We start from the raw sequence: 25,020 nt of genomic DNA, 5'->3' as shown, positions 1-25,020 counted from the left end.
ATGGCTTGAATCTTTAGTATTCTCTTATCCATTTCTTGTGTCTAATATTCAGGCAAAGTTGCCAAGACCGTAAAAGAAATCTCAGAAATGGAAGGAAGGGGGGGATGCGAGGAAGAAATAGGTTTAGCAAAAGCAACAACTTCTGAAACAAAAGGGACTAAACTGGAACAAACAGAAATCATTGAAGAACGTCCTTCACTTTTTCGTTTTTCAGATGAAAGATCCCAAGTGCCCTCGACCCAAGGTGCCATAGAATCCGTCTTACCGACCATCACTGAAGGTACAACAGAATCCCCACTGCCTTTGGCTCAGTATTTCGTAGATACCTCATTAACGATGACTCAAGGTATATTATTTGCAACAAGTAATTTTTTCGGTTAGTTAGTTGGTCACATTTTTTTTTTTTAAATTTTTTTTCCATTAAATGGGTTGGACCGTTCCTACCTTTGATACAACAAAATAATATTAGATTTATTGTACGTATTAGATCAAATAAATACCTTTTGTTAGAATTGGAAAATTCTTTGATTTGATTCCTTAGTATTCTCTTGTTTATTGCTTAGTTTCTAAGACACAGAAAGAAACCACAGAAACAGAAGAAAGTGGGGAAAGTGAGGAGGAAACAGGTTTAGAAATAGCAAAAACTTCAGAGACAGAAGGGACTAAAGTGGAACAAAAGGAAGTCGTCAAAGAAGATCCTTCTCGTTCTCTTTTTTCAGATGAAAAATTCTCATTGCCCTCAACTCAAAGTACCATGAAATCCTCATTCCCGACGGCTGAAGATGCTGTAGATACCTCATTTCCCATGACTCAAGGTATATTCTTTTAATGAGTAGGTTTGTTGATTAGTTAAATGGGATGAACTGGTACTACTCTTGATAAACAAAAAAAATACTTCTATTAGATATATTGTACGAATTACATCCAATTAGTACCTTTTGTTAGAATTGAGAAATTCTATGACTTGAAACTTTAGTATTCACTTAATTATTGCTTGTGTCTAATATTTTGGCAAAGTTGCAAAGACAAAAAAAGAAACCTAAAAGACAGAAGGAATGGGAGAAAGTGAGGAAGAAATATGTCTAGAAATAGCAACATATCGGGAAAAAAAAAGGAACTAAACATGAACGAAAGCAATTCATGGAAAAAGTTCCTTATCATATTATTTTTTATATTCATTGCCGATGAGTCAAGGAGCCCTAGAGTCCTTATTGCCCTTGGCTGAAGATGCAGTATATACCTCAGTGCCAATTACTCAAGGTAATTTATTTTTAACAAGTAATTTTGTTGGTTAATTAATTGTTCACATTAGACTTTCATGAAATAGGTTGAAGTGGTACTATTTCGGATACAGCAAAACAATATTAAGTTTATTGTAGGTAGCAAATCTAATAAGTACCATTTCTTAGAATTAAAAACTTCTCTGGCTAGTTTTTTCTCAAAAAAAAAAAAAAAAAAAAAATCTCTGGCTTGAATCTTTAGTTTTCCTTATTTATTGCTTGTGTTGAATATTTAGGCAAAGTTGCTAAGACACTAAGGGTTTGTTTGGATATTATAAAGTTGTGATTTACAACTATATTTTATATTGGCTTTATTCTAGGACAAAAAGTGTTGTAATTGCATTAGTTTTGTTCCTTGTATTTTGTGGGGTTTTATTGTATTGGGTTTAGTATAAAGTTGGTGAAAAATTGAGCATGTATTGGATGAACAAGTGGATTTCGCGAGTGTCTCGCAAGAAGCCTACCCGCAAAAGAGCCATATGAGAAGCACATGCTACAAGCTGAAGAGTTGTGCTAGGCTGTTAGTTTCGCGAGTGTCTCTTGAGAAGGGCTAACTTGCGAGATACCCACGAAACTCTCTGCCTAGAGGATTTTAAGTGTAACTTTCTTACCCTTCACCCATACCTTATTACCCACAAAAGTATGTGAGGCCATTCAAAGAGAAAAACCTTAGATAGGTTTTCTACAAAACACACACTCATCTTTTTGAGAGAGAACTACTCATCTTTAGTAAGAAATCATTCTAGCATCTTTTCATTCTTTCTCCCATTGTCATACCTTGAGAGGAGATTTGTACTCAAACACAACTCATATCTTTTTAGAGTGTAAATAGTGTTTTGGAGCTTGGGAAGTTTTGGGGATTTGCCAAAAGAAGCCGATGAGGCTTGGCTGATGCAATCGGGCGTATTGCGAGATCCAGAAAGTTAGAGAAGACATGACTCTGAGAAGTCTGTTGGTAGCAGGAGCTTGGAGGGCTCAAGTACATTAGGTAGACAAGACTCTAAGAAGTCCATTGGTATCGATTTATTGCACACATTAAGCCTTGTTCCGCACTTTGATTAAGAAAGAGTAAAAAAAATCTAGCTGTATTTTTGATTGGGGGTTTAAACAAGCTCTTATGGTTTCACACAAATCTGAGCTTTCAGATACCACTTATTTTTCTGAAACTAAAAACTGATTGCTGAAAGTATTGTAGATAAAGATAAAAGTTAGTTGGAATAGTACAATGAGACCCATGAATAGTACCAAAAAGTGCAGTGGAGCCCATAAATAGTAGCAAAAATAAGCTAAATAATGAAATAATTTTCATTTTTAAGTGGTATCCAAATGAAGGCTAAAACAAACCTTAGAAATAGAAGTAGGGGAGGGGAGGGGGGAAATGAGGAAGAAACAAATTTAGAAATAGCAACTTCAGAAACAAAAAGGGCTAAACAGGAGCAAAAGTAATTAATCGAAGAAGAACCCTCTTATTCTTTTTTTTTTTTTTTTTGGTGAAATTTCCTCATTGCCCTCAACTTTAGGTGCCGCAGAATCATCACTACTGCTCCTAACTGATGGTGTCACACAATCCTCTTTGCTTGTGGCTCAAGGTCTCATAAATAGTTCATTGCCTTTATGTCCATGACTTAGGGTATATTATTTGTTACAAAAAATTTTACGGTTAGTAAATTTGTTAAAAAAAAAAATTTGTGAAATGGGTTGGACTGGTTATACTTTAGATACAACAAAATAATTCTATTAGATTTATTGTACATATTACATCTAATAAGTACCTTCATAAGAATTGAGAATTTCTATGGTTTGAATCTTTAGCATTTTATTACTTGTTACTTGTGTGTTCTAATTACTATTTTGGCAAAGTCAGTCAGAAACACAAAGAAACTTTATTGATGTAGTAAAAGGAGAGCAAAGTAAAATCAGATTTTGGAATGCTTATGTAGCTTCAAGTTTGAGGAATTAGGGTTAGTGTTTAGTGGGAAAAAAGGTTGGAAAGTAATAAGGGATGATTGGATTTTTAATGGAGGGAAGGAATAAGGGATGATTGGATTTTTAATGGAGGGAAGGAATGTCGGGGTTTGGGAATCAAACAGAGGAGAAAACCCAAGATTTAGGGTGCTGTTCTGGAGCTATGAACTGTAACTCGTGAATAGTGAGAGGGCTGTTTAGGAGTAATTTGGGTTTTTTTTTTTTTTGATAAACAGCACAGGCTAACTTTCATTAATCAGAATAGGAAATCAAGTTAGTTACATCAATATGAACTTGGTTCAAGATAACTGGGGGAATGTCTTCCACCCATATGATACATTCATTTAACCCCTTAGCATATTTTGCCAATAGAAGGGTTGCAACATTGCTATTTTTGCAGACATGGCCTACCTCCCACGATTTAAACTGCCTAAGTCCCTCAGGAATTCCTTTAAACAGTTTCTGAATGGAATTATGGCATGTATCTTTTTCTTTTAACCCGTTGACCACCATTTGCAAGTCACATTCAAGGGAAATATCCTTTAGTCCCAGATCCCACACCAGCTACACTCTTACTTCAGCTATTTTGGCTTCGACCTCTAGAGCTCCCAACAGTAAATCAAACTTCATACTTAATGCTCCCATCAGCTGGCCCCTCTCATTCCTTATCACAACTCCCACACCACAACCCCTCAATTCATGAAAAACAATTCCATCAACATTAATTTTATAATAGCCCAGTCTAGGAGGGGTCCAAGAGGGCTTACCAGTAAGGGGGTCGAGTTGGACTTAGCTTGACTTGTCTTGCTTCCTTCACATACTCTGCTACCTCCTTGACAATTAGATCAGACTGTTTTGTTTGACCTCGGTGTCTAAGGTTATTTCTGTTGTTCCACGAGCTCCACACTATAATAGCAAATAACTCCCAATCGACAACCGAACATCTCTCTTTAATTTCCCACATTATATCCACAAAATCCAAATGAGATTTAGGCAGAGAAGGAAGTGTTAGTCTTGTTGCACTCCATATCTCCTTTGCTACCTTGCAACTCCATAGAATATGGCCCAAGTTTTCCTTTCCTCCACACAAATCACATCTGACTTCGAACCTAATCCCCCTAGCTCGCAATTTGCATTTTGTAGGTAGAATATTCTTACAAGCCCTTCACATAAAGTGTTTGACCTTATTTGGGCAATTCAAATTCCAAATTAATTGCCATCGTGCTCTTAGTCTTGTCCCATCTGAACTTTCTCCCCCATCTGCTCTACCTTTGGCCTTCTGCATACTTTGCTGGGCTAGTTTGTACTCACTTTTGACAGTGAAATGACCATTAAGAGTCCACACCCATGTCAAGGAATCAATAGGAAGCCGAGGGCTGATAAGAATTCCCAAGATCACTTGGGCTTTGAAGGGAAGGAAGGTATTATTCACATTTGTAGTGTCCCAACTTCTAGTGTCAGTATTAATAAGGTCCGAAACCCACTCCACATTGTTTGGAGAACCCCTCGGGTTGATCACCTTGGGATCCATCTATCCTCCCAAATGTGCACCCGTCTCCCATTTCCAATGACCCATCTAGATCCCTTTTCGATAATCCCCTTGGTTGCCATGATACTTCTCCACACATAGGATGGTCTACTACCCAATTGTGCCCCTTAAACGAGCTACCTCCAAAGTATTTTGCCTTAAATACTCTATGGACCATAGAACCAAGATTTTGCTGAATCCGCCACCCTTGGTTGGCAAGTAGGGCAAGGTTGAAGGCCCTTAAGTCCCTAAAACCCATGTCCCTTTCCTTCTTTGGAGTGCACAACTTTTCCCAAGAGATCCATGCCATTTTTCTCTCTTTTTCCTTCTGCCCCCACCAAAAGTTACTCATCATGGAATTCAGCTCATCGTATAGGTAGGTGTAGCTTGGGCCACCACGTTGATGAGAATCTCTCTCCCTGCATTAGAAAGTAGTTTTCCTTTCCACCCGGCAATTTTTCTCCTCACAAGGTCTTTTATGCAGATAAAAGCTTTCCTTTTTCCCTTCCCAACTAGTGGCGGCAACCCCGAGTACCTCTCATGGTGTTTAATAATTTGATCTCCAAACTGACTCTTTGCTTGTTCTTGGACTTCTCGCCTCGTGTTTTTGCTGAAAAAGAGGGAAGTCTTTTCCTTGTTAAGCTTTTGGCCCGAGTCACCTTCTTAGTTCGCTAACACCTTAAGAACCCTACTTCCTTCTTCGGCTGTGGCTCTACAAAAAATTATACTATCGTCAGCAAACAACAAATGAGAGATTCTAGGAGCTCCCCTACACGTTGCCACTCCTTTGATGTTCCCCGCTGCCTCTTCCTTCTTCAACATGGCAATCAATCCCTCCGCACAAAGTAGGAATAGGTATGGAGAAATGGGATCTCCCTGCTGAAGTCCCCTTGAGGGAGTAATTCTTCCTTTGGGTTCTCCATTGATCAGAACAGAGTAAGTTACTATTGTCATGCACATCATCATGAGAGATATCCACTTCTCATGGAACCCCATCTTCTTTATCAGAGCTTCCAAGTGAACCCATTGTACCCTATCGTAGGCCTTGCTCATGTCAAGCTTTATGGCTATGAGGGCTTCCTTTCCTTTCATCCTTTGATCAATACTATGCATTGTTTCGAACACCACTAGCATGTTATCTGTTATGAGTCTCCCCAAAACAAATGCACTTTGTGATTCATCAATGACTACTCCAAGAACTCTTTTCAGACAGTTAGCTAGTACTTTTGATATGATTTTGTATAGTACATTGCATAGATTGATCGGCCTGAATTCAATAATTTTTTGGGGGTTCTTAACTTTTGGAATAAGGCATATGTACGTCTCATTAAGGCCACTTAGCAATACACTGGCATTAAGCACATCCAATACACAATTAATAACATCAGGGCCTACTATATCCCAATATTTTTGATAAAAAATAGGAGACATACCATCCGAGCTCAGGGACTTTGTTGGGTGCATCTGTTTGAGGGTTGCCCTGATTTCATCAGGCTTGAATTCCGCAACCAGCTCCTCATTCATTTCAATTGAGACTCGGTTGTTGATTGCGCTTAAACTAGCTTTGAAATTGGTTGGGTGGTCTGACTTAAAAATGGCTGCAAAGTAGTCTAGTATTATGCCTTCAATTATCGCCTAGTCTTCCTACCACTCACCTTTAACATTTTTTAGCCCCAAAATCCTATTCTTCCTCCTGCTTTGGCTAGTTGTAGCATGAAAAAACTTTGTATTCTGGTCTCCCCATTTAATCCAAAGCGCTTTTGACCTTTGATTCCACATAATTTCCTCCCTTAATAAGACCTCGTTTATTTCTGCCTTTAGGTTCCAAATCTCCTCGGCCTTCTCATTAATGCATTTGGACACCTTTAATTGCTCAAGCTTTGACTGTTTCTTTTTTTTTGATAGGTAATTAGAAAACTTATATTAAAGAGGAAGAAAAAGAAAAGAGAAGTACAACAAGCTTTGATTGTTTCTACCTAAGGACTTTGTTTACATTCCCGTACACCCTCTAATTTCACCTCTGAAGTTGGTCTTGACACTTCTTCAATTTGTCCATGATGGATGGCATTGCACTACTTCCAAGTGGATACCCAACCGCCTCGATAATGTCCCTATAACCATCTTCCCTTATCCACATAGCCTCAAACATAAAACGCTTCCTCACTAGCTTTCTTGGTTGATTGCATTTGAGAGACAAAGCCAGCAGACAGTAATCTAATATCGACATTGAGCAATGAAGGACACTAGCCTCTAGGAAAAATAGACATCCAATCTTCATTTGCAACCATCTTGTCAAGCCTAAGCTTGGTTCTTTGATCTCCACTTCGCCCGTTACACCAGGTGAATCGCTAACCCATAAAGCCCATATCCACTAAACCACATCGGCCTAAACAATTTCTGAACCCTTCCATTTGCTTCACATCTCTTTCCTACCCACCTGATTTTTTGCTTGGATGGACAATCTCGTTGAAATCGCCGAATACGACCCACGACATATCACATTGGGCATTCAACGTTTCCAACAATTGCCATGATATGTATTGTTTCTCCGTCTTGGGTTGGCCATAAAAACCCGTTGCCCTCCATGAGATTTCAAACAACTTTTAAAATTTACATCTATGCCTTCCTTCTAGAGCAATGTGAAGGTGCCGCTCTTGCCATTGCTAGGAACCATAATACCTTGCGTGAAGTTGAGCTTCACCTGAATGCCCTTAATCTAACTGGCGCTAGCTTTAGTTTCTACAAGAAAAACCAGCAATGGGTCTCGAGTTCTGACCTCATCGATGAGGGTTTGAACCGCCAGGGTCGACCCCATACCCTAGTACTTCCAGGTGACAACATTTATTGGGCTTGGTGGTGCTGCGTCACAACCACCGCCTCATCGCCATCCATGTGCTTCTTATGCTCAAAGCTAGGTTTATTTGAATTCTCTCTTTTCTTCTTTTCTGGTTTGCTACGTTTGGGTCCAACTCTTGGAGTGGAGTTGGACCATCACGTCTCTGTTATGTTGGACCAGCACCCTCTTTGCTTTTTTCTCCTTTTCCCTCCCTCGCCAAGTGCTTCCAATGCCCGCTCTTTAGGCCTAAATCTTCAGTGGTCCAACCCTTTTTTAGGTCGAAAACCATTGCCATTGGGCCTTGAGCTGTGTCGAGTTGGGTTGGGCTTGACACTTGCTTGACTTAAGGTCGGTTTGGCACTAGTTCGAATTTGAAAATAGGTTCGGCCTCCTGATTAGTTGCTTTCTCCCACTACATGCTTTCAGAATTTTTGGGTTGGGCCAAATATGTTTCTTGTGATTTTTCACGAATTTGTACCTCCCTCTCTTCTACTTTCCCACCAATCTTGTTGACCTTACCCTCTTCGTGCAACTCTTGTGTCAGATGCTCTGGGTTTTTTTTTTTTTCACTCCTACCCAGATAAGGCTAGCATCATCTCTACCAGTCAACCTAGGCACGTGCTCCCCACCTACCACATTCTTCTCCCTAGCCTCACTAGACTTCTCTATCCCTTTCTCCAGTCTAACCCCAGCGGCCCCATTCCTTTCTTCACCTTCACCTTCCATGCTTGGCTTTGAAGGATCCTTGAAACTTTTCCTTATCGGCTCCCCTCTCAACCACGCCCCGTATTGTAGGTTGCCTATTTTCTGTTGAAGATTTTCAGAGTTGCTTGAACAATCTTCCAGGGCATGACTAGGTATCCCATAGTTATAGCAAAAGTTGGGAAGCCGTTCATATTTGAAATCAATCCACCTGCTTTCGCCTCCCTATATGGTAATCCTTTTTCCTTGCACCAGTGTTTTGGTTACATCAATCTATATCCTCACCCTTAGGCATTTTCCCCATTGGACCCCTGTATCAGATACATCCACCTCTAAAACAGTCCCCAGCTTGGAGCCAATCACCTCTCCTATTCTCTTGTCCTACTCTTTAATGGCAGGTTGAACATTTGAACCCAAAACGGAGACCATTTAAGGTCAATCTCCCTTGGAATTAGTTTTGCCTCAAAATCTTGAACTAAAACTAATCGTTTTTCGTAACTCCAAGGACACATATCAAGGACTTTCTTCATGTCCCTTCCATCTCCAAATTCAACCAAGAATATATCCTCCTCTATCTCAGATATTTGCACCCCCTTGTTTAGTTTCCACATCATCTTCATGTTTTTCCTCAAAGCATCCATGTTTATACTTCTCTGTGTTAACACTTTCATGACAACCCAAAATTTACCTCTTTCTTTAGCTGCTTTTGTGCTACCACTCCCAAGCTCAATACCTTCATCCTCCTCCTCAGTGAATGATAGTTTCTTTTGGAGCTCCTCAAGTTCTTCAGCCATTTTATTCCCTTTACTAATCTCAACCTAGGAAGGAAACAACTTCCAAAGAGAAAACAGGGTTCAAAAGATAAAACACTAGGACCTGACCTTACCCAAGGAAGGTCAACACATGCTCTTGCAAGGCGCTACAAGACACTAAATTGCTACTACAAGCCCAAGGGCAAGAGAGCACATTGGTTATTTGATGGACGGGTTTTGTAGGTTTTTGAAGTTTTGGATTTTAGGGTTTAAGGTTAACAAACACATCTTTGTTAGCAAGTGTTTAAATTATGAATTTAAGAATAAAAAGGAAAAGATAAATTTCCAGACATCACACCTGGTGAAAGGTTGCAGCCCACAAACCTAAACAAAACCTCATAGCTTCTAAAAAATTTTGAAAACTTGTTATCCTTCTTCCAATAAAAAGAATTACATCCCTTTAAATAGAAGACTAGTACCTATTCTTAGTCAAAATCTGACTTTATTTAAACTCCTAATAAGACTTGGGCTCATACTCCTCAGCCTTCCAGTTTGCCAACAATACACATTAGAGTTCTAAATACATACAATCCTAACTCTTTAGAACCTAACAAACTCTCCCTATGGCAATCCATGACAAAACACAACTAAAAGCTCGAAGTTTACAAAGGAAAGCCCTTTACAAAAATAATGCTCATAAAAACAAATTCAATCCTAACTACTATCCATCAGTTGCAAGTGTAGACAGCTGCAAAATTGAATCAACCTATATATTTCCTGAGACACTAAACAAAACGCATAACCGCATGTGTGGAAAATACAAGTAAACAAAATAATTTCTTGATTTCAAATAACACACAATAAAGACGTATATCAATGAAAAACTCATAAATATAAATCAATAAGAAGTCGAAACAAGAAACATAAAAAGCAATAAAAGTATCTCCCCCTAACATGAATTGCCCAATAAAAAGTATGGCAAGAGCTAAAATGGTAAAATACAATGTAAAGCACCTAGATACAATGTAAACTCCACAAGCTCCAACCAACCAAAAATGTTCTCCCTCTGAAAACAAAAACTCTACAAGCTCAAATATGTACTCCCCCTTTTTGTGACGGAATGCCAAAGGGCAATCAAACTCCATCATCAAAAGGAGGTGGCGGTGAAGATCATCGAAACTGTGCCAACTCAGCGCGCAAAGCACGGATCTCATCGAGCACATTCACCAAAATCTATCCATGAGCCGCCTGAACGGTCAAGACATGATCCAACGTATTTCTAGACTAACCACTAGACAAAAACTCGCTCCTAAAAGTTACAATTTGTTCATGGCTGCCAGCCTAAACATATGGACTTTACGAGTACCTTGCTTCAGAAAATGAGAAATTCTATAGCTTGAATCTGTAGTTCTGATATTTATTGCTTATGTCTACTATATACTATGTAGGCAAAGTTATTAAGCAATTAAAAGATATCTTAGGAACAAATGAATGGGGAGAAAGTGAGGACCAAAGAAAATAGAAATAGAAATAAATTCCAAAACAAAAGAGACTAAACAGGAAAGAAGGAATCCATTGATAAAGATCCTTCTAGTTCTCCTTTTACTGAAGAAGAGTTCACTTGGCTCGTGGTGAGGCAGGACGCTCATCGCCCCTAACTCAAGGTTCCTCAAAATCCTAATTTCGTATATATTATTTGTAACAAGTAGTTTTGATGTTGATTAATTGGTTACATTTTAAGTATTTCATGTGTTGGATTGGTTTTAGACTACGTAGTAGATACGAAAAAAATAAAATATTTTCATTTAATGTACTTACTAGATCTAGTAAGTTCCCTGTGGCAACATGGGGAAGTACATAGCTTGAATATTTAGTATTCCCTTATGCACAAAGTTCAACTATGAAATTGGTTGTCATCGTAGAGAATGACAAAGTTGAGCTACAAAATTAGGTTAGAAACTTACTCAATCCGTGACAAAACACAACTAAAACCTCGAAGTTTACAAAGGAAAGCCCTTTAAAAAAATAATGCTCATAAAAACAAATTTAATCATAACTACTATCCATCAGTTGCAAGTATAGATAGCTACTCAATTGAATCAACCTGTATATTTCCTGAGACACCAAACAAAACGAATAACCGCATATGTGGAAAATACAAGTAAACAAAATAATTTCTTGATTTCAAATAACACACAATAAAGACATATATCAATGAAAAACTCATAAATATAAATCAATAAGCAGTCGAAACAAGAAACGTAAAAAGCAATAAAAGTATCTCACTCTAACATGAATTGCCCAATAAAAAGTATGGCAAGAGCTAAAATGGTAAAATACAATGTGAAGCACCTAGAGACAATCTAAACTCCAGAAGCTCCAACCAACCAAAAATGTACTCCCTCTGAAAACAAAAACTCTACAAGCTCAAATATGTACTCCCCCTTTTTGTGACGGAATGCCAAAGGGCAATCAAAATCCATCATCAAAAGGAGGTGGTAGTGAAGATCATCGAAACTGTGCCAACTCAGCACGCAAAGCACGGATCTCATCGAGCACGTCCACCAAAATCTATCCATGAGCCGCCTGAACGGTCAAGACATGATCCAACGTATTTCTAGACTAACCACAAGACAAAAACTCGGTTCTAAAAGTTACAATTTGTTCATGGCTGCCAGCCTAAACATATGGACTTTACGAGTACCTTGCTTCAGAAAATGAGAAATTCTATAGCTTGAATCTGTAGTTCTGATATTTATTGCTTATGTCTACTATATACTATATAGACAAAGTTATTAAGCAATTAAAAGATATCTTAGGAACAAATGAATGGGGAGAAAGTGAGGAACAAAGAAAATAGAAATAGAAATAACTTCCAAAACAAAAGAGACTAAACAGGAAAGAAGGAATCTATTGATAAAGATCCTTCTAGTTCTCTTTTTACAAAAGAAGAGTTCACTTGGCTCATGGTGAGGCAGAACGCTCATCGCCCCTAACTCAAGGTTCCTCAAAATCCTAATTTCGTATATATTATTTCTAAGAAGTAGTTTTGATGTTGATTAATTGGTTACATTTTAAGTATTTAATGTGTTGGATTGGTTTTAGACTACATAGTAGATACGAAAAAAATAAAACGTTTTCATTTAATGTACTTACTAGATCTACTAAGTTCCCTGTGGCAAGATAGGGAAGTATATAGCTTGAATATTTAGTGTTCCCTTATGCACAAAGTTCAACTATGAAATTGGTTGTCAACGTAGAAAGTGACAAAGTTGAGCTACAAAATTAAGCTAGAAACTTACTCAATATCTTTTTAATAGAGGTGAATTTTGGCAAATTTACCATTAGATTACATTTTTTCTTATATCCTATATATTTGCAAAATTTGTAGGAAATAAAAGATCAATAGCTATGTTATTAATATTAAATTTATTGTACGTAAGATCTAATAAATACCATTTTGTAGAATAAAAAAATTCTATGATTTGATTCCTAAGTGTTCTCTTGTTTGTTGCTAGTTTCTAAGGTAGTCATAGACGCCCCAGAAACACAAGGAAGGGGTAGAAGTGAGGAGGGAACCAATTTAGAAATAACGAAAGCTTCAGTAACAGAAGGGACTAAAGTGGAGCAAACAGAAGCCAATGTGGAAGATCCTCTTCCATCTCCTTTTTCAGAAGGAAAATCCTCATCGCCCTCGACTCAAAATGCTACGACAGCCTCATTCCCTACAACTGAAGGTGTTACAGGTACCTCCTTTCCATGACTCATGCTGTATTGTTTTTAACATTCAGGTTTGTTGGTTAGTTAAATGGGATGAACCGGTGCTACCCTTGGCAAAGAAAAAAAAAATGCTTCTTTTACATATATTGTAAGAATTAGATCCAATTAGTACCTCTTGTTAGAATTGATAATTTCTATGACTTGAAACATTAGTTTTCTCTTAAGTTTTGCTTGTGTCTAATATTTTGGCAAAGTTGCGAAGACAATAAAAGAAACCAAAAAAACAGAAGGAATGGGAGAAAGTGAGGAAGAAATATGTTTAGAAATAGCAACATATTTGGAAACAAAAGGAACTAAACATTAACATGCAAAGCAATCATATTGTTCAAAGCAATGGAAAGATAAATAAGACAATGATATGATCACCTAGTAAACCAAACTGATAAAAACCTGGGGGAGGGATTTAACCTAGCTATCTTCAAGGTAAACCTGAATCCACTCTAAAAGAATCAAAGTTATTCAATAGGTCTTAGACCACTAACATCCTATTGCTACCCACTAGTAGAAACTTACTGACACAACCACGTGCAAACTCCGAAACCACGGACTCCTTCTTTCTTGGATTCTCTAGCAAGTACAAGCACACCTGCTTGTGTTTCTTTAAGTTCTTATGGCAGCAACTAAATGATCATCAAGCTCTTGAAGAAATCTCCTTCTTAATAGTCCTAAACTTGTGTAAAGGAAAGCTCCTCACAAATCTCACAAGAGATTTACACAAACAGCAATATGAGCAACCACTACAACGTGGCTAGGGTTTGCCTTATATACCTAGGGCAAATAAGAAAACCCTAAACGTTTTAAAACACACTAGGGCTGGGTTGTAATTCTGCAAAAAAACACATCTGACCCGATTTTCGATTGATCGAACCTAAGCTTCGATCAATCGAACCAAGTCGGGAAGCATAAATGATTTCTGCATCAGCTTATTCCAACTTTACATAAATGAACCAACTTTGAGCAAGTCTAAACACGACTAATCATCTTGTTTTGATCATAGCTTACCAACAATACACATTAGAGTTCTAAATACATACAATCTTAAGTTTCTAGAACCTAACAAACTCCCCCTTTGGCAATCCGTGACAAAACACAACTAAAAGCTCAAAGTTTACAAAGGAAAGCGCTTTACAAAAATAATGCTCATAAAAACAAATTCAATCCTAACTACTATCCATCAGTTGCAAGTGTAGACAGCTGCTCAATTGAATCAACCTATATATTTCCTGAGACACTAAACAAAACGCATAACCGCATGTGTGGAAAATACAAGTAAACAAAATAATTTCTTGATTTCAAATAACATACAATAAAGACATATATCAATGAAAAACTCATAAATATAAATCAATGAACAGTCGAAACAAGAAACGTAAAAAGCAATAAAAGTATCTCCCCCTAACATGAATTGCCCAATAAAAAGTATGGCAAGAGCTAAAATGGTAAAATACAATGTGAAGCACCTAGATACAATGTAAACTCCACAAGCTCCAACCAACCAAAAATGTTCTCCCTCTGAAAACAAAAACTCTACAAGCTCAAATATGCACTCCCCCTTTTTGTGACGGAATGTCAAAGGGCAATCAAAATCCATCATCAAAAGGAGGTGGCGGTGAAGATCATCGAAACTATGCCAACTCAGCACGCAAAGCACAGATCTCATCGAGCACGTCCACCAAAATCTATCCATGAGTCGCCTGAACGGTCAAGACATGATCCAACGTCTTTTTTAGACTAACCACTAGACAAAAACTCGGTCCTAAAAGTTACAATTTGTTCATGGCTGCCAGCTTAAACATATGGACTTCACGAGTACCTTGCTTCAGAAAATGAGAAATTCTATAGCTTGAATCTGTAGTTCTAATATTTATTGCTTATGTCTGCTATATACTATATAGGCAAAGTTATTAAGCAATTAAAAGATATCTTAGGAACAAATGAATGGGGAGAAAGTGAGGAACAAAGAAAATAGAAATAGAAATAACTTCCAAAACAAAAGAGACTAAACAGGAAAGAAGGAATCCATTGATAAAGATCCTTCTAGTTCTCTCTTTACTGAAGAAGAGTTCACTTGGCTCATGCTGAGGCAGAACGCTCATCGCCCCTAACTCAAGGTTCCTCAAAATCCTAATTTCTTATATATTATTTGTAACAAGTTGTTTTGATGTTGATTAATTGGTTACATTTTAAGTATTTAATGTGTTGGATTGGTTTTAGACTACATAGTAGATACGAAAAAAATAAAATGTTTTCATTTAATGTACTTACTAGATCTAGTAAGTTCCCTGTGGCAAGATGGGGAAGTATATAGCTTGAATATTTAGTATTCCCTTATGCACAAAGTTCAACTATGAAATTGGTTGTCATTGTAGAAAATGACAAAGTTGAGCTACAAAATTAGGCTAGAAACTTACTCAATATCTTATTAATAGAGGTGAATTTTGGCAAATTTACCATTAGATTACATCTTTTCTTATATCCTATATATTTACAAAATTTGTAGAAAATTAAAGATCAATAGCTATGTTATTAATATTAAATTTATTGTACATAAGATCTAATAAATACGTTTTTGTAGAATAAAAAAATTCTATGATTTGATTCCTAAGTGTTCTCTTGTTTGTTGCTAGTTTCTAAGGCAGTCATAGACGCCCCAGAAACACAAGGAAGGGGTGGAAGTGAGGAGGGAACCAGTTTAGAAAAAAAGAAAGCTTCTGTAACAGAAGGGACTAAAGTGGAGCAAAAGGAAGTCAATGTGGAAGATCCTCTTCCATCTCCTTTTCCGGAAGGAAAATCCTCATTGCCCTCGACTCAAAATGCTACGACGGCCTCATTCCCTACAACTGAAGGTTTTACAGGTACCTCCTTTCCATGACTCATGCTGTATTGTTTTTAACATGCAGGTTTGTTGGTTAGTTAAATGGGATGAACCGGTGCTACCCTTGGCAAAGAAAAAAAAATACTTCTTTTACATATATTGTAAGAATTAGATCCAATTAGTACCTCTTGTTAGAATTGATAATTTCTATGACTTGAAACATTAGTTTTCTCTTAACTTTTGCTTCTGTCTAATATTTTGACAAAGTTGCGAAGACAATAAAAGAAACCAAAAAAACAGATGTAATGGGAGAAAGTGAGGAAGAAATATGTTTAGAAATAGCAACATATTTGGAAACAAAAGGAGCTAAACACTAACATGCAAAGAAATCATATCATGCAAAGCAACGAAAAGATAAATAAGACAATGATATGATCACCTAGTAAACCAAACTGATAAAAACCTGGGGGGGGATTTAACTTAGCTATCCTCAAGGTAAAATTGAATCCACTATGAAAGAATCAAAGTTATTCAACAGGACTTAAACCACTAACATCCTATTGCTACCCACTAGCAGAAACTTACTGACACGACCACGTGCAAACTCCGAAACCACGGACTCGTTTCTTGGATTCTCTAGCAAGTACAAGCACACCCGCTTGTGTATCTTTAAGTTCTTATGGCAGCAACTAAATGATCATCAAGCTCTTGAAGAAATCTTCATCTTAATAGTCCTAAGCTTGTGTAAAGGAAAGCTCCTCACAGATCTCACAAGAGATTTACACAAACAGCAATATGAGCAACCACTACAACGTGGCTAGGGTTTGCCTTATATACCTAGGGCAAATTAGAAAACCCTAAACGTTTTAAAACACACTAGGGCTGGGTTGTAATTCTGAAAAAAATGCATCTGACCCGATTTTCGATTGATCGAACCTAAGTTTCGTTCAATCGAACCAGGTCGAGAAGCATAAATGATTTTTGCTTCAGCTTATTCCAACTTTACATAAATGAACCAACTTTGAGCAAGTCTAAACACGACTAATCATCTTGTTTTAATCATGGTTTGCTAACAATACAGATTAGAGTTCTAAATACATACAATCCTAAGTTTTTAGAACCTAACAAACTCCCCCTTTGGGAATTCGTGACAAAACACAACTAAAAGCTCGAAGTTTACAAAGGAAAGCCCTTTACAAAAATAATGCTCATAAAAACAAATTCAATCCTAACTACTATCTATCAGTTGCAAGTGTTGACAGCTGCTCAATTGAATCAACCTGTATATTTCCTGAGACACTAAACAAAACGCATAACCGCATGTGTGGAAAATACAAGTAAACAAAATAATTTCTTGATTTCAAATAACACACAATAAAGACATATATTAATGAAAAACTCATAAATATAAATCAATAAACAGTCGAAACAAGAAACGTAAAAAGCAATAAAAGTATCTCCCCCTAACATGAATTGCCCAATAAAAAGTATGGCAAGAGCTAAAATGGTAAAATACAATGTGAAGCACCTAGATACAATGTAAACTCCACAAGCTCCAAACAACCAAAAATGTTCTCCCTCTGAAAACAAAAACTCTACAAGCTCAAATATGTACTCCCCCTTTTTGTGACGGAATGTCAAAGGGCAATCAAAATCCATCATCAAAAGGAGGTGGCGGTGAAGATCATCAAAACTGTGCCAACTCAGCACGCATAGCACGGATCTCATCGAGCACGTCCACCAAAATCTATCCATGAGCCGCCTGAACGGTCAAGACATGATCCAACGTATTTTTAGACTAACCACTAGACAAAAACTCGGTCCTAAAAGTTACAATTTGTTCATGGCTGCCAGCTTAAACATATGGACTTTACGAGTACCTTGCTTCAGAAAATGAGAAATTCTATAGCTTGAATCTGTAGTTCTGATATTTATTGCTTATGTCTTCTATATACTATATAGGCAAAGTTATTAAGCAATTAAAAGATATCTTAGGAACAAATGAATGGGGAGAACGTGAGGAACAAAGAAAATAGAAATAGAAATAACTTCCAAAACAAAAGAGACTAAACAGGAAAGAAGGAATCCATTGATAAAGATCCTTCTAGTTCTCTTTTTACTGAACAAGAGTTCACTTGGCTCATGGTGAGGCAGAACGCTCATCGCCCCTAACTCAAGGTTCCTCAAAATCCTAATTTCGTATATATTATTTGTAACAAGTTGTTTTGACGTTGATTAATTGGTTACATTTTAAGTATTTAATGTGTTGGATTGGTTTTAGACTACATAGTAGATACGAAAAAAATAAAATGTTTTCATTTAATGTACTTACTAGATCTAGTAAGTTCCCTGTGGCAAGATGGGGAAGTATATAGCTTGAATATTTAGTATTCCCTTATGCACAAAGTTCAACTATGAAATTGGTTGTCATTGTGGAAAATGACAAAGTTGAGCTACAAAATTGGGCTAGAAACTTACTCAATATCTTATTAATAGAGGTGAATTTTGGCAAATTTACCATTAGATTACATCTTTTCTTATATCCTATATATTTACAAAATTTGTAGAAAATTAAAGATCAATAGCTATGTTATTAATATTAAATTTATTGTACCTATGATCTAATAAATACGTTTTTGTAGAATAAAAAAATTCTATGATTTGATTCCTAAGTGTTCTCTTGTTTGTTGCTAGTTTCTAAGGCAGTCATAGACGCCCCAGAAACACAAGGAAGGGGTGGAAGTGAGGAGGGAACCAGTTTAGAAATAAAGAAAGCTTCAGTAACAGAAGGGACTAAAGTGGAGCAAAAGGAAGTCAATGTGGAAGATCCTCTTCCATCTCCTTTTCCTGAAGGAAAATCCTCATCGCCCTCGACTCAAAATGCTACGACAGCCTCATTCCCTACAACTGAAGGTTTTACAGGTACCTCCTTTCCATGACTCATGCTGTATTGTTTTTAACATGCAGGTTTGTTGGTTAGTTAAATGGGATGAACCGGTGCTACCCTTGGCAAAGAAAAAAAAATACTTCTTTTACATATATTGTAAGAATTAGATCCAATTAGTACCTCTTGTTAGAATTGATAATTTCTATGACTTGAAACATTAGTTTTCTCTTAACTTTTGCTTCTGTCTAATATTTTGACAAAGTTGCGAAGACAATAAAAGAAACCAAAAAAACAGATGGAATGGGAGAAAGTGAGGAAGAAATATGTTTAGAAATAGCAACATATTTGGAAACAAAAGGAGCTAAACACTAACATGCAAAGGAATCATATAATGCAAAGCAACGGAAAGATAAATAAGACAATGATATGATCACCTAGTAAACCAAATTGATAAAAACCTGGGGGGGGATTTAACTTAGCTATCCTCAAGGTAAAATTGAATCCACTATGAAAGAATCAAAGTTATTCAACAGGACTTAAACCACTAACATCCTATTGCTACCCACTAGCAGAAACTTACTGACACGACCACGTGCAAACTCCGAAACCACGGACTCCTTCTTTCTTGGATTCTCTAGCAAGTACAAGCACACCCGCTTGTGTATCTTTAAGTTCTTATGGCAGCAACTAAATGATCATCAAGCTCTTGAAGAAATCTTCTTCTTAATAGTCCTAAGCTTGTGTAAAGGAATGCTCCTCACAGATCTCACAAGAGATTTACACAAACAGCAATATGAGCAACCACTACAACGTGGCTAGGGTTTGCCTTATATACCTAGGGCAAATTAGAAAACCCTAAACGTTTTAAAACACACTAGGGCTGGGTTGTAATTCTGAAAAAAATGCATCTGACCCGATTTTCGATTGATCGAACCTAAGTTTCGATCAATCGAACCAGGTCGAGAAGCATAAATGATTTTTGCTTCAGCTTATTCCAACTTTACATAAATGAACCAACTTTGAGCAAGTCTAAACACGACTAATCATCTTGTTTTGATCATGGTTTGCTAACAATACAGATTAGAGTTCTAAATACATACAATCCTAAGTTTTTAGAACCTAACAAACTCCCCCTTTGGGAATCCGTGACAAAACACAACTAAAAGCTCGAAGTTTACAAAGGAAAGCCCTTTACAAAAATAATGCTCATAAAAACAAATTCAATCCTAACTACTATCTATCAGTTGCAAGTGTAGACAGCTGCTCAATTGAATCAACCTGTATATTTCCTGAGACACTAAACAAAACGCATAACCGCATGTGTGGAAAATACAAGTAAACAAAATAATTTCTTGATTTCAAATAACACACAATAAAGACATATATTAATGAAAAACTCATAAATATAAATCAATAAACAGTCGAAACAAGAAACGTAAAAAGCAATAAAAGTATCTCCCCCTAACATGAATTGCCCAATAAAAAGTATGGCAAGAGCTAAAATGGTAAAATACAATGTGAAGCACCTAGATACAATGTAAACTCCACAAGCTCCAACCAACCAAAAATGTTCTCCCTCTGAAAAGAAAAACTCTACAAGCTCAAATATGTACTCCCCCTTTTTGTGACGGAATGTCAAAGGGCAATCAAAATCCATCATCAAAAGGAGGTGGCGGTGAAGATCATCGAAACTGTGCCAACTCAGCACGCATAGCACGGATCTCATCGAGCACGTCCACCAAAATCTATCCATGAGCCGCCTGAACGGTCAAGACATGATCCAACGTATTTTTAGACTAACCACTAGACAAAAACTCGGTCCTAAAAGTTACAATTTGTTCATGGCTGCCAGCTTAAACATATGGACTTTACGAGTACCTTGCTTCAGAAAATGAGAAATTCTATAGCTTGAATCTGTAGTTCTGATATTTATTGCTTATGTCTACTATATACTATATAGGCAAAGTTATTAAGCAATTAAAAGATATCTTAGGAACAAATGAATGGGGAGAACGTGAGGAACAAAGAAAATAGAAATAGAAATAACTTCCAAAACAAAAGAGACTAAACAGGAAAGAAGGAATCCATTGATAAAGATCCTTCTAGTTCTCTTTTTACTGAACAAGAGTTCACTTGGCTCATGGTGAGGCAGAACGCTCATCGCCCCTAACTCAAGGTTCCTCAAAATCCTAATTTCGTATATATTATTTGTAACAAGTTGTTTTGACGTTGATTAATTGGTTACATTTTAAGTATTTAATGTGTTGGATTGGTTTTAGACTACATAGTAGATACGAGAAAAATAAAATGTTTTCATTTAATGTACTTACTAGATCTAGTAAGTTCCCTGTGGCAAGATGGGGAAGTATATAGCTTGAATATTTAGTATTCCCTTATGCACAAAGTTCAACTTTGAAATTGGTTGTCATTGTAGAAAATGACAAAGTTGAGCTACAAAATTAGGCTAGAAACTTACTCAATATCTTATTAATAGAGGTGAATTTTGGCAAATTTACCATTAGATTACATCTTTTCTTATATCCTATATATTTACAAAATTTGTAGAAAATTAAAGATCAATAGCTATGTTATTAATATTAAATTTATTGTACGTAAGATCTAATAAATACCTTTTTGTAGAATAAAAAAATTCTATGATTTGATTCCTAAGTGTTCTCTTGTTTGTTGCTAGTTTCTAAGGCAGTCATAGACGCCCCAGAAACACAAGGAAGGGGTGGAAGTGAGGAGGGAACCAGTTTAGAAATAAAGAAAGCTTCAGTAACAGAAGGGACTAAAGTGGAGCAAAAGGAAGTCAATGTGGAAGATCCTCTTCCATCTCCTTTTCCAGAAGGAAAATCCTCATCGCCCTCGACTCAAAATGCTACGACAGCCTCATTCCCTACAACTGAAGGTTTTACAGGTACCTCCTTTCCATGACTCATGCTGTATTGTTTTTAACATGCAGGTTTGTTGGTTAGTTAAATGGGATGAACCGGTGCTACCCTTGGCAAAGAAAAAAAAATACTTCTTTTACATATATTGTAAGAATTAGATCCAATTAGTACCTCTTGTTAGAATTGATAATTTCTATGACTTGAAACATTAGTTTTCTCTTAACTTTTGCTTCTGTCTAATATTTTGACAAAGTTGCGAAGACAATAAAAGAAACCAAAAAAACAGATGGAATGGGAGAAAGTGAGGAAGAAATATGTTTAGAAATAGCAACATATTTGGAAACAAAAGGAGCTAAACACTAACATGCAAAGGAATCATATAATGCAAAGCAACGGAAAGATAAATAAGACAATGATATGATCACCTAGTAAACCAAATTGATAAAAACCTGGGGGGGGATTTAACTTAGCTATCCTCAAGGTAAAATTGAATCCACTATGAAAGAATCAAAGTTATTCAACAGGACTTAAACCACTAACATCCTATTGCTACCCACTAGCAGAAACTTACTGACACGACCACGTGCAAACTCCGAAACCACGGACTCCTTCTTTCTTGGATTCTCTAGCAAGTACAAGCACACCCGCTTGTGTATCTTTAAGTTCTTATGGCAGCAACTAAATGATCATCAAGCTCTTGAAGAAATCTTCTTCTTAATAGTCCTAAGCTTGTGTAAAGGAATGCTCCTCACAGATCTCACAAGAGATTTACACAAACAGCAATATGAGCAACCACTACAACGTGGCTAGGGTTTGCCTTATATACCTAGGGCAAATTAGAAAACCCTAAACGTTTTAAAACACACTAGGGCTGGGTTGTAATTCTGAAAAAAATGCATCTGACCCGATTTTCGATTGATCGAACCTAAGTTTCGATCAATCGAACCAGGTCGAGAAGCATAAATGATTTTTGCTTCAGCTTATTCCAACTTTACATAAATGAACCAACTTTGAGCAAGTCTAAACACGACTAATCATCTTGTTTTGATCATGGTTTGCTAACAATACAGATTAGAGTTCTAAATACATACAATCCTAAGTTTTTAGAACCTAACAAACTCCCCCTTTGGGAATCCGTGACAAAACACAACTAAAAGCTCGAAGTTTACAAAGGAAAGCCCTTTACAAAAATAATGCTCATAAAAACAAATTCAATCCTAACTACTATCTATCAGTTGCAAGTGTAGACAGCTGCTCAATTGAATCAACCTGTATATTTCCTGAGACACTAAACAAAACGCATAACCGCATGTGTGGAAAATACAAGTAAACAAAATAATTTCTTGATTTCAAATAACACACAATAAAGACATATATTAATGAAAAACTCATAAATATAAATCAATAAACAGTCGAAACAAGAAACGTAAAAAGCAATAAAAGTATCTCCCCCTAACATGAATTGCCCAATAAAAAGTATGGCAAGAGCTAAAATGGTAAAATACAATGTGAAGCACCTAGATACAATGTAAACTCCACAAGCTCCAACCAACCAAAAATGTTCTCCCTCTGAAAAGAAAAACTCTACAAGCTCAAATATGTACTCCCCCTTTTTGTGACGGAATGTCAAAGGGCAATCAAAATCCATCATCAAAAGGAGGTGGCGGTGAAGATCATCGAAACTGTGCCAACTCAGCACGCATAGCACGGATCTCATCGAGCACGTCCACCAAAATCTATCCATGAGCCGCCTGAACGGTCAAGACATGATCCAACGTATTTTTAGACTAACCACTAGACAAAAACTCGGTCCTAAAAGTTACAATTTGTTCATGGCTGCCAGCTTAAACATATGGACTTTACGAGTACCTTGCTTCAGAAAATGAGAAATTCTATAGCTTGAATCTGTAGTTCTGATATTTATTGCTTATGTCTACTATATACTATATAGGCAAAGTTATTAAGCAATTAAAAGATATCTTAGGAACAAATGAATGGGGAGAACGTGAGGAACAAAGAAAATAGAAATAGAAATAACTTCCAAAACAAAAGAGACTAAACAGGAAAGAAGGAATCCATTGATAAAGATCCTTCTAGTTCTCTTTTTACTGAACAAGAGTTCACTTGGCTCATGGTGAGGCAGAACGCTCATCGCCCCTAACTCAAGGTTCCTCAAAATCCTAATTTCGTATATATTATTTGTAACAAGTTGTTTTGACGTTGATTAATTGGTTACATTTTAAGTATTTAATGTGTTGGATTGGTTTTAGACTACATAGTAGATACGAAAAAAATAAAATGTTTTCATTTAATGTACTTACTAGATCTAGTAAGTTCCCTGTGGCAAGATGGGGAAGTATATAGCTTGAATATTTAGTATTCCCTTATGCACAAAGTTCAACTATGAAATTGGTTGTCATTGTGGAAAATGACAAAGTTGAGCTACAAAATTGGGCTAGAAACTTACTCAATATCTTATTAATAGAGGTGAATTTTGGCAAATTTACCATTAGATTACATCTTTTCTTATATCCTATATATTTACAAAATTTGTAGAAAATTAAAGATCAATAGCTATGTTATTAATATTAAATTTATTGTACCTATGATCTAATAAATACGTTTTTGTAGAATAAAAAAATTCTATGATTTGATTCCTAAGTGTTCTCTTGTTTGTTGCTAGTTTCTAAGGCAGTCATAGACGCCCCAGAAACACAAGGAAGGGGTGGAAGTGAGGAGGGAACCAGTTTAGAAATAAAGAAAGCTTCAGTAACAGAAGGGACTAAAGTGGAGCAAAAGGAAGTCAATGTGGAAGATCCTCTTCCATCTCCTTTTCCTGAAGGAAAATCCTCATCGCCCTCGACTCAAAATGCTACGACAGCCTCATTCCCTACAACTGAAGGTTTTACAGGTACCTCCTTTCCATGACTCATGCTGTATTGTTTTTAACATGCAGGTTTGTTGGTTAGTTAAATGGGATGAACCGGTGCTACCCTTGGCAAAGAAAAAAAAATACTTCTTTTACATATATTGTAAGAATTAGATCCAATTAGTACCTCTTGTTAGAATTGATAATTTCTATGACTTGAAACATTAGTTTTCTCTTAACTTTTGCTTCTGTCTAATATTTTGACAAAGTTGCGAAGACAATAAAAGAAACCAAAAAAACAGATGGAATGGGAGAAAGTGAGGAAGAAATATGTTTAGAAATAGCAACATATTTGGAAACAAAAGGAGCTAAACACTAACATGCAAAGGAATCATATAATGCAAAGCAACGGAAAGATAAATAAGACAATGATATGATCACCTAGTAAACCAAATTGATAAAAACCTGGGGGGGGATTTAACTTAGCTATCCTCAAGGTAAAATTGAATCCACTATGAAAGAATCAAAGTTATTCAACAGGACTTAAACCACTAACATCCTATTGCTACCCACTAGCAGAAACTTACTGACACGACCACGTGCAAACTCCGAAACCACGGACTCCTTCTTTCTTGGATTCTCTAGCAAGTACAAGCACACCCGCTTGTGTATCTTTAAGTTCTTATGGCAGCAACTAAATGATCATCAAGCT

The 25,020-nt window shown here is 36.6% G+C and overlaps 1 protein-coding gene across 5 annotated transcripts in view; it reads left to right on the top strand.

The window, feature by feature from the left end:
- The window catches only part of LOC115987288, a 41,942-nt gene that overhangs the window by 3,553 nt on the left and 13,369 nt on the right, over window positions 1-25,020 (top strand). For 4 of the 5 annotated variants that reach the window (XM_031110809.1, XM_031110807.1, XM_031110811.1 and 1 more), the window contains 7 exons: window positions 53-346; window positions 564-815; window positions 12,582-12,809; window positions 15,471-15,698; window positions 18,353-18,580; window positions 21,238-21,465; window positions 24,123-24,350. In XM_031110809.1, the coding sequence (XP_030966669.1) occupies window positions 53-346; window positions 564-815; window positions 12,582-12,809; window positions 15,471-15,698; window positions 18,353-18,580; window positions 21,238-21,465; window positions 24,123-24,350 (1,686 nt within the window). The remainder of the gene's footprint in view (window positions 1-52; window positions 347-563; window positions 816-12,581; window positions 12,810-15,470; window positions 15,699-18,352; window positions 18,581-21,237; window positions 21,466-24,122; window positions 24,351-25,020) is intronic. The other variant, XM_031110808.1, reaches the window with a different exon arrangement.

Source organism: Quercus lobata, chromosome 4, assembly GCF_001633185.2.
Source record: "Quercus lobata isolate SW786 chromosome 4, ValleyOak3.0 Primary Assembly, whole genome shotgun sequence".
Taxonomy (NCBI): domain Eukaryota; kingdom Viridiplantae; phylum Streptophyta; class Magnoliopsida; order Fagales; family Fagaceae; genus Quercus; species Quercus lobata.
This window is presented reverse-complemented; position numbering and strand designations above follow the sequence as displayed.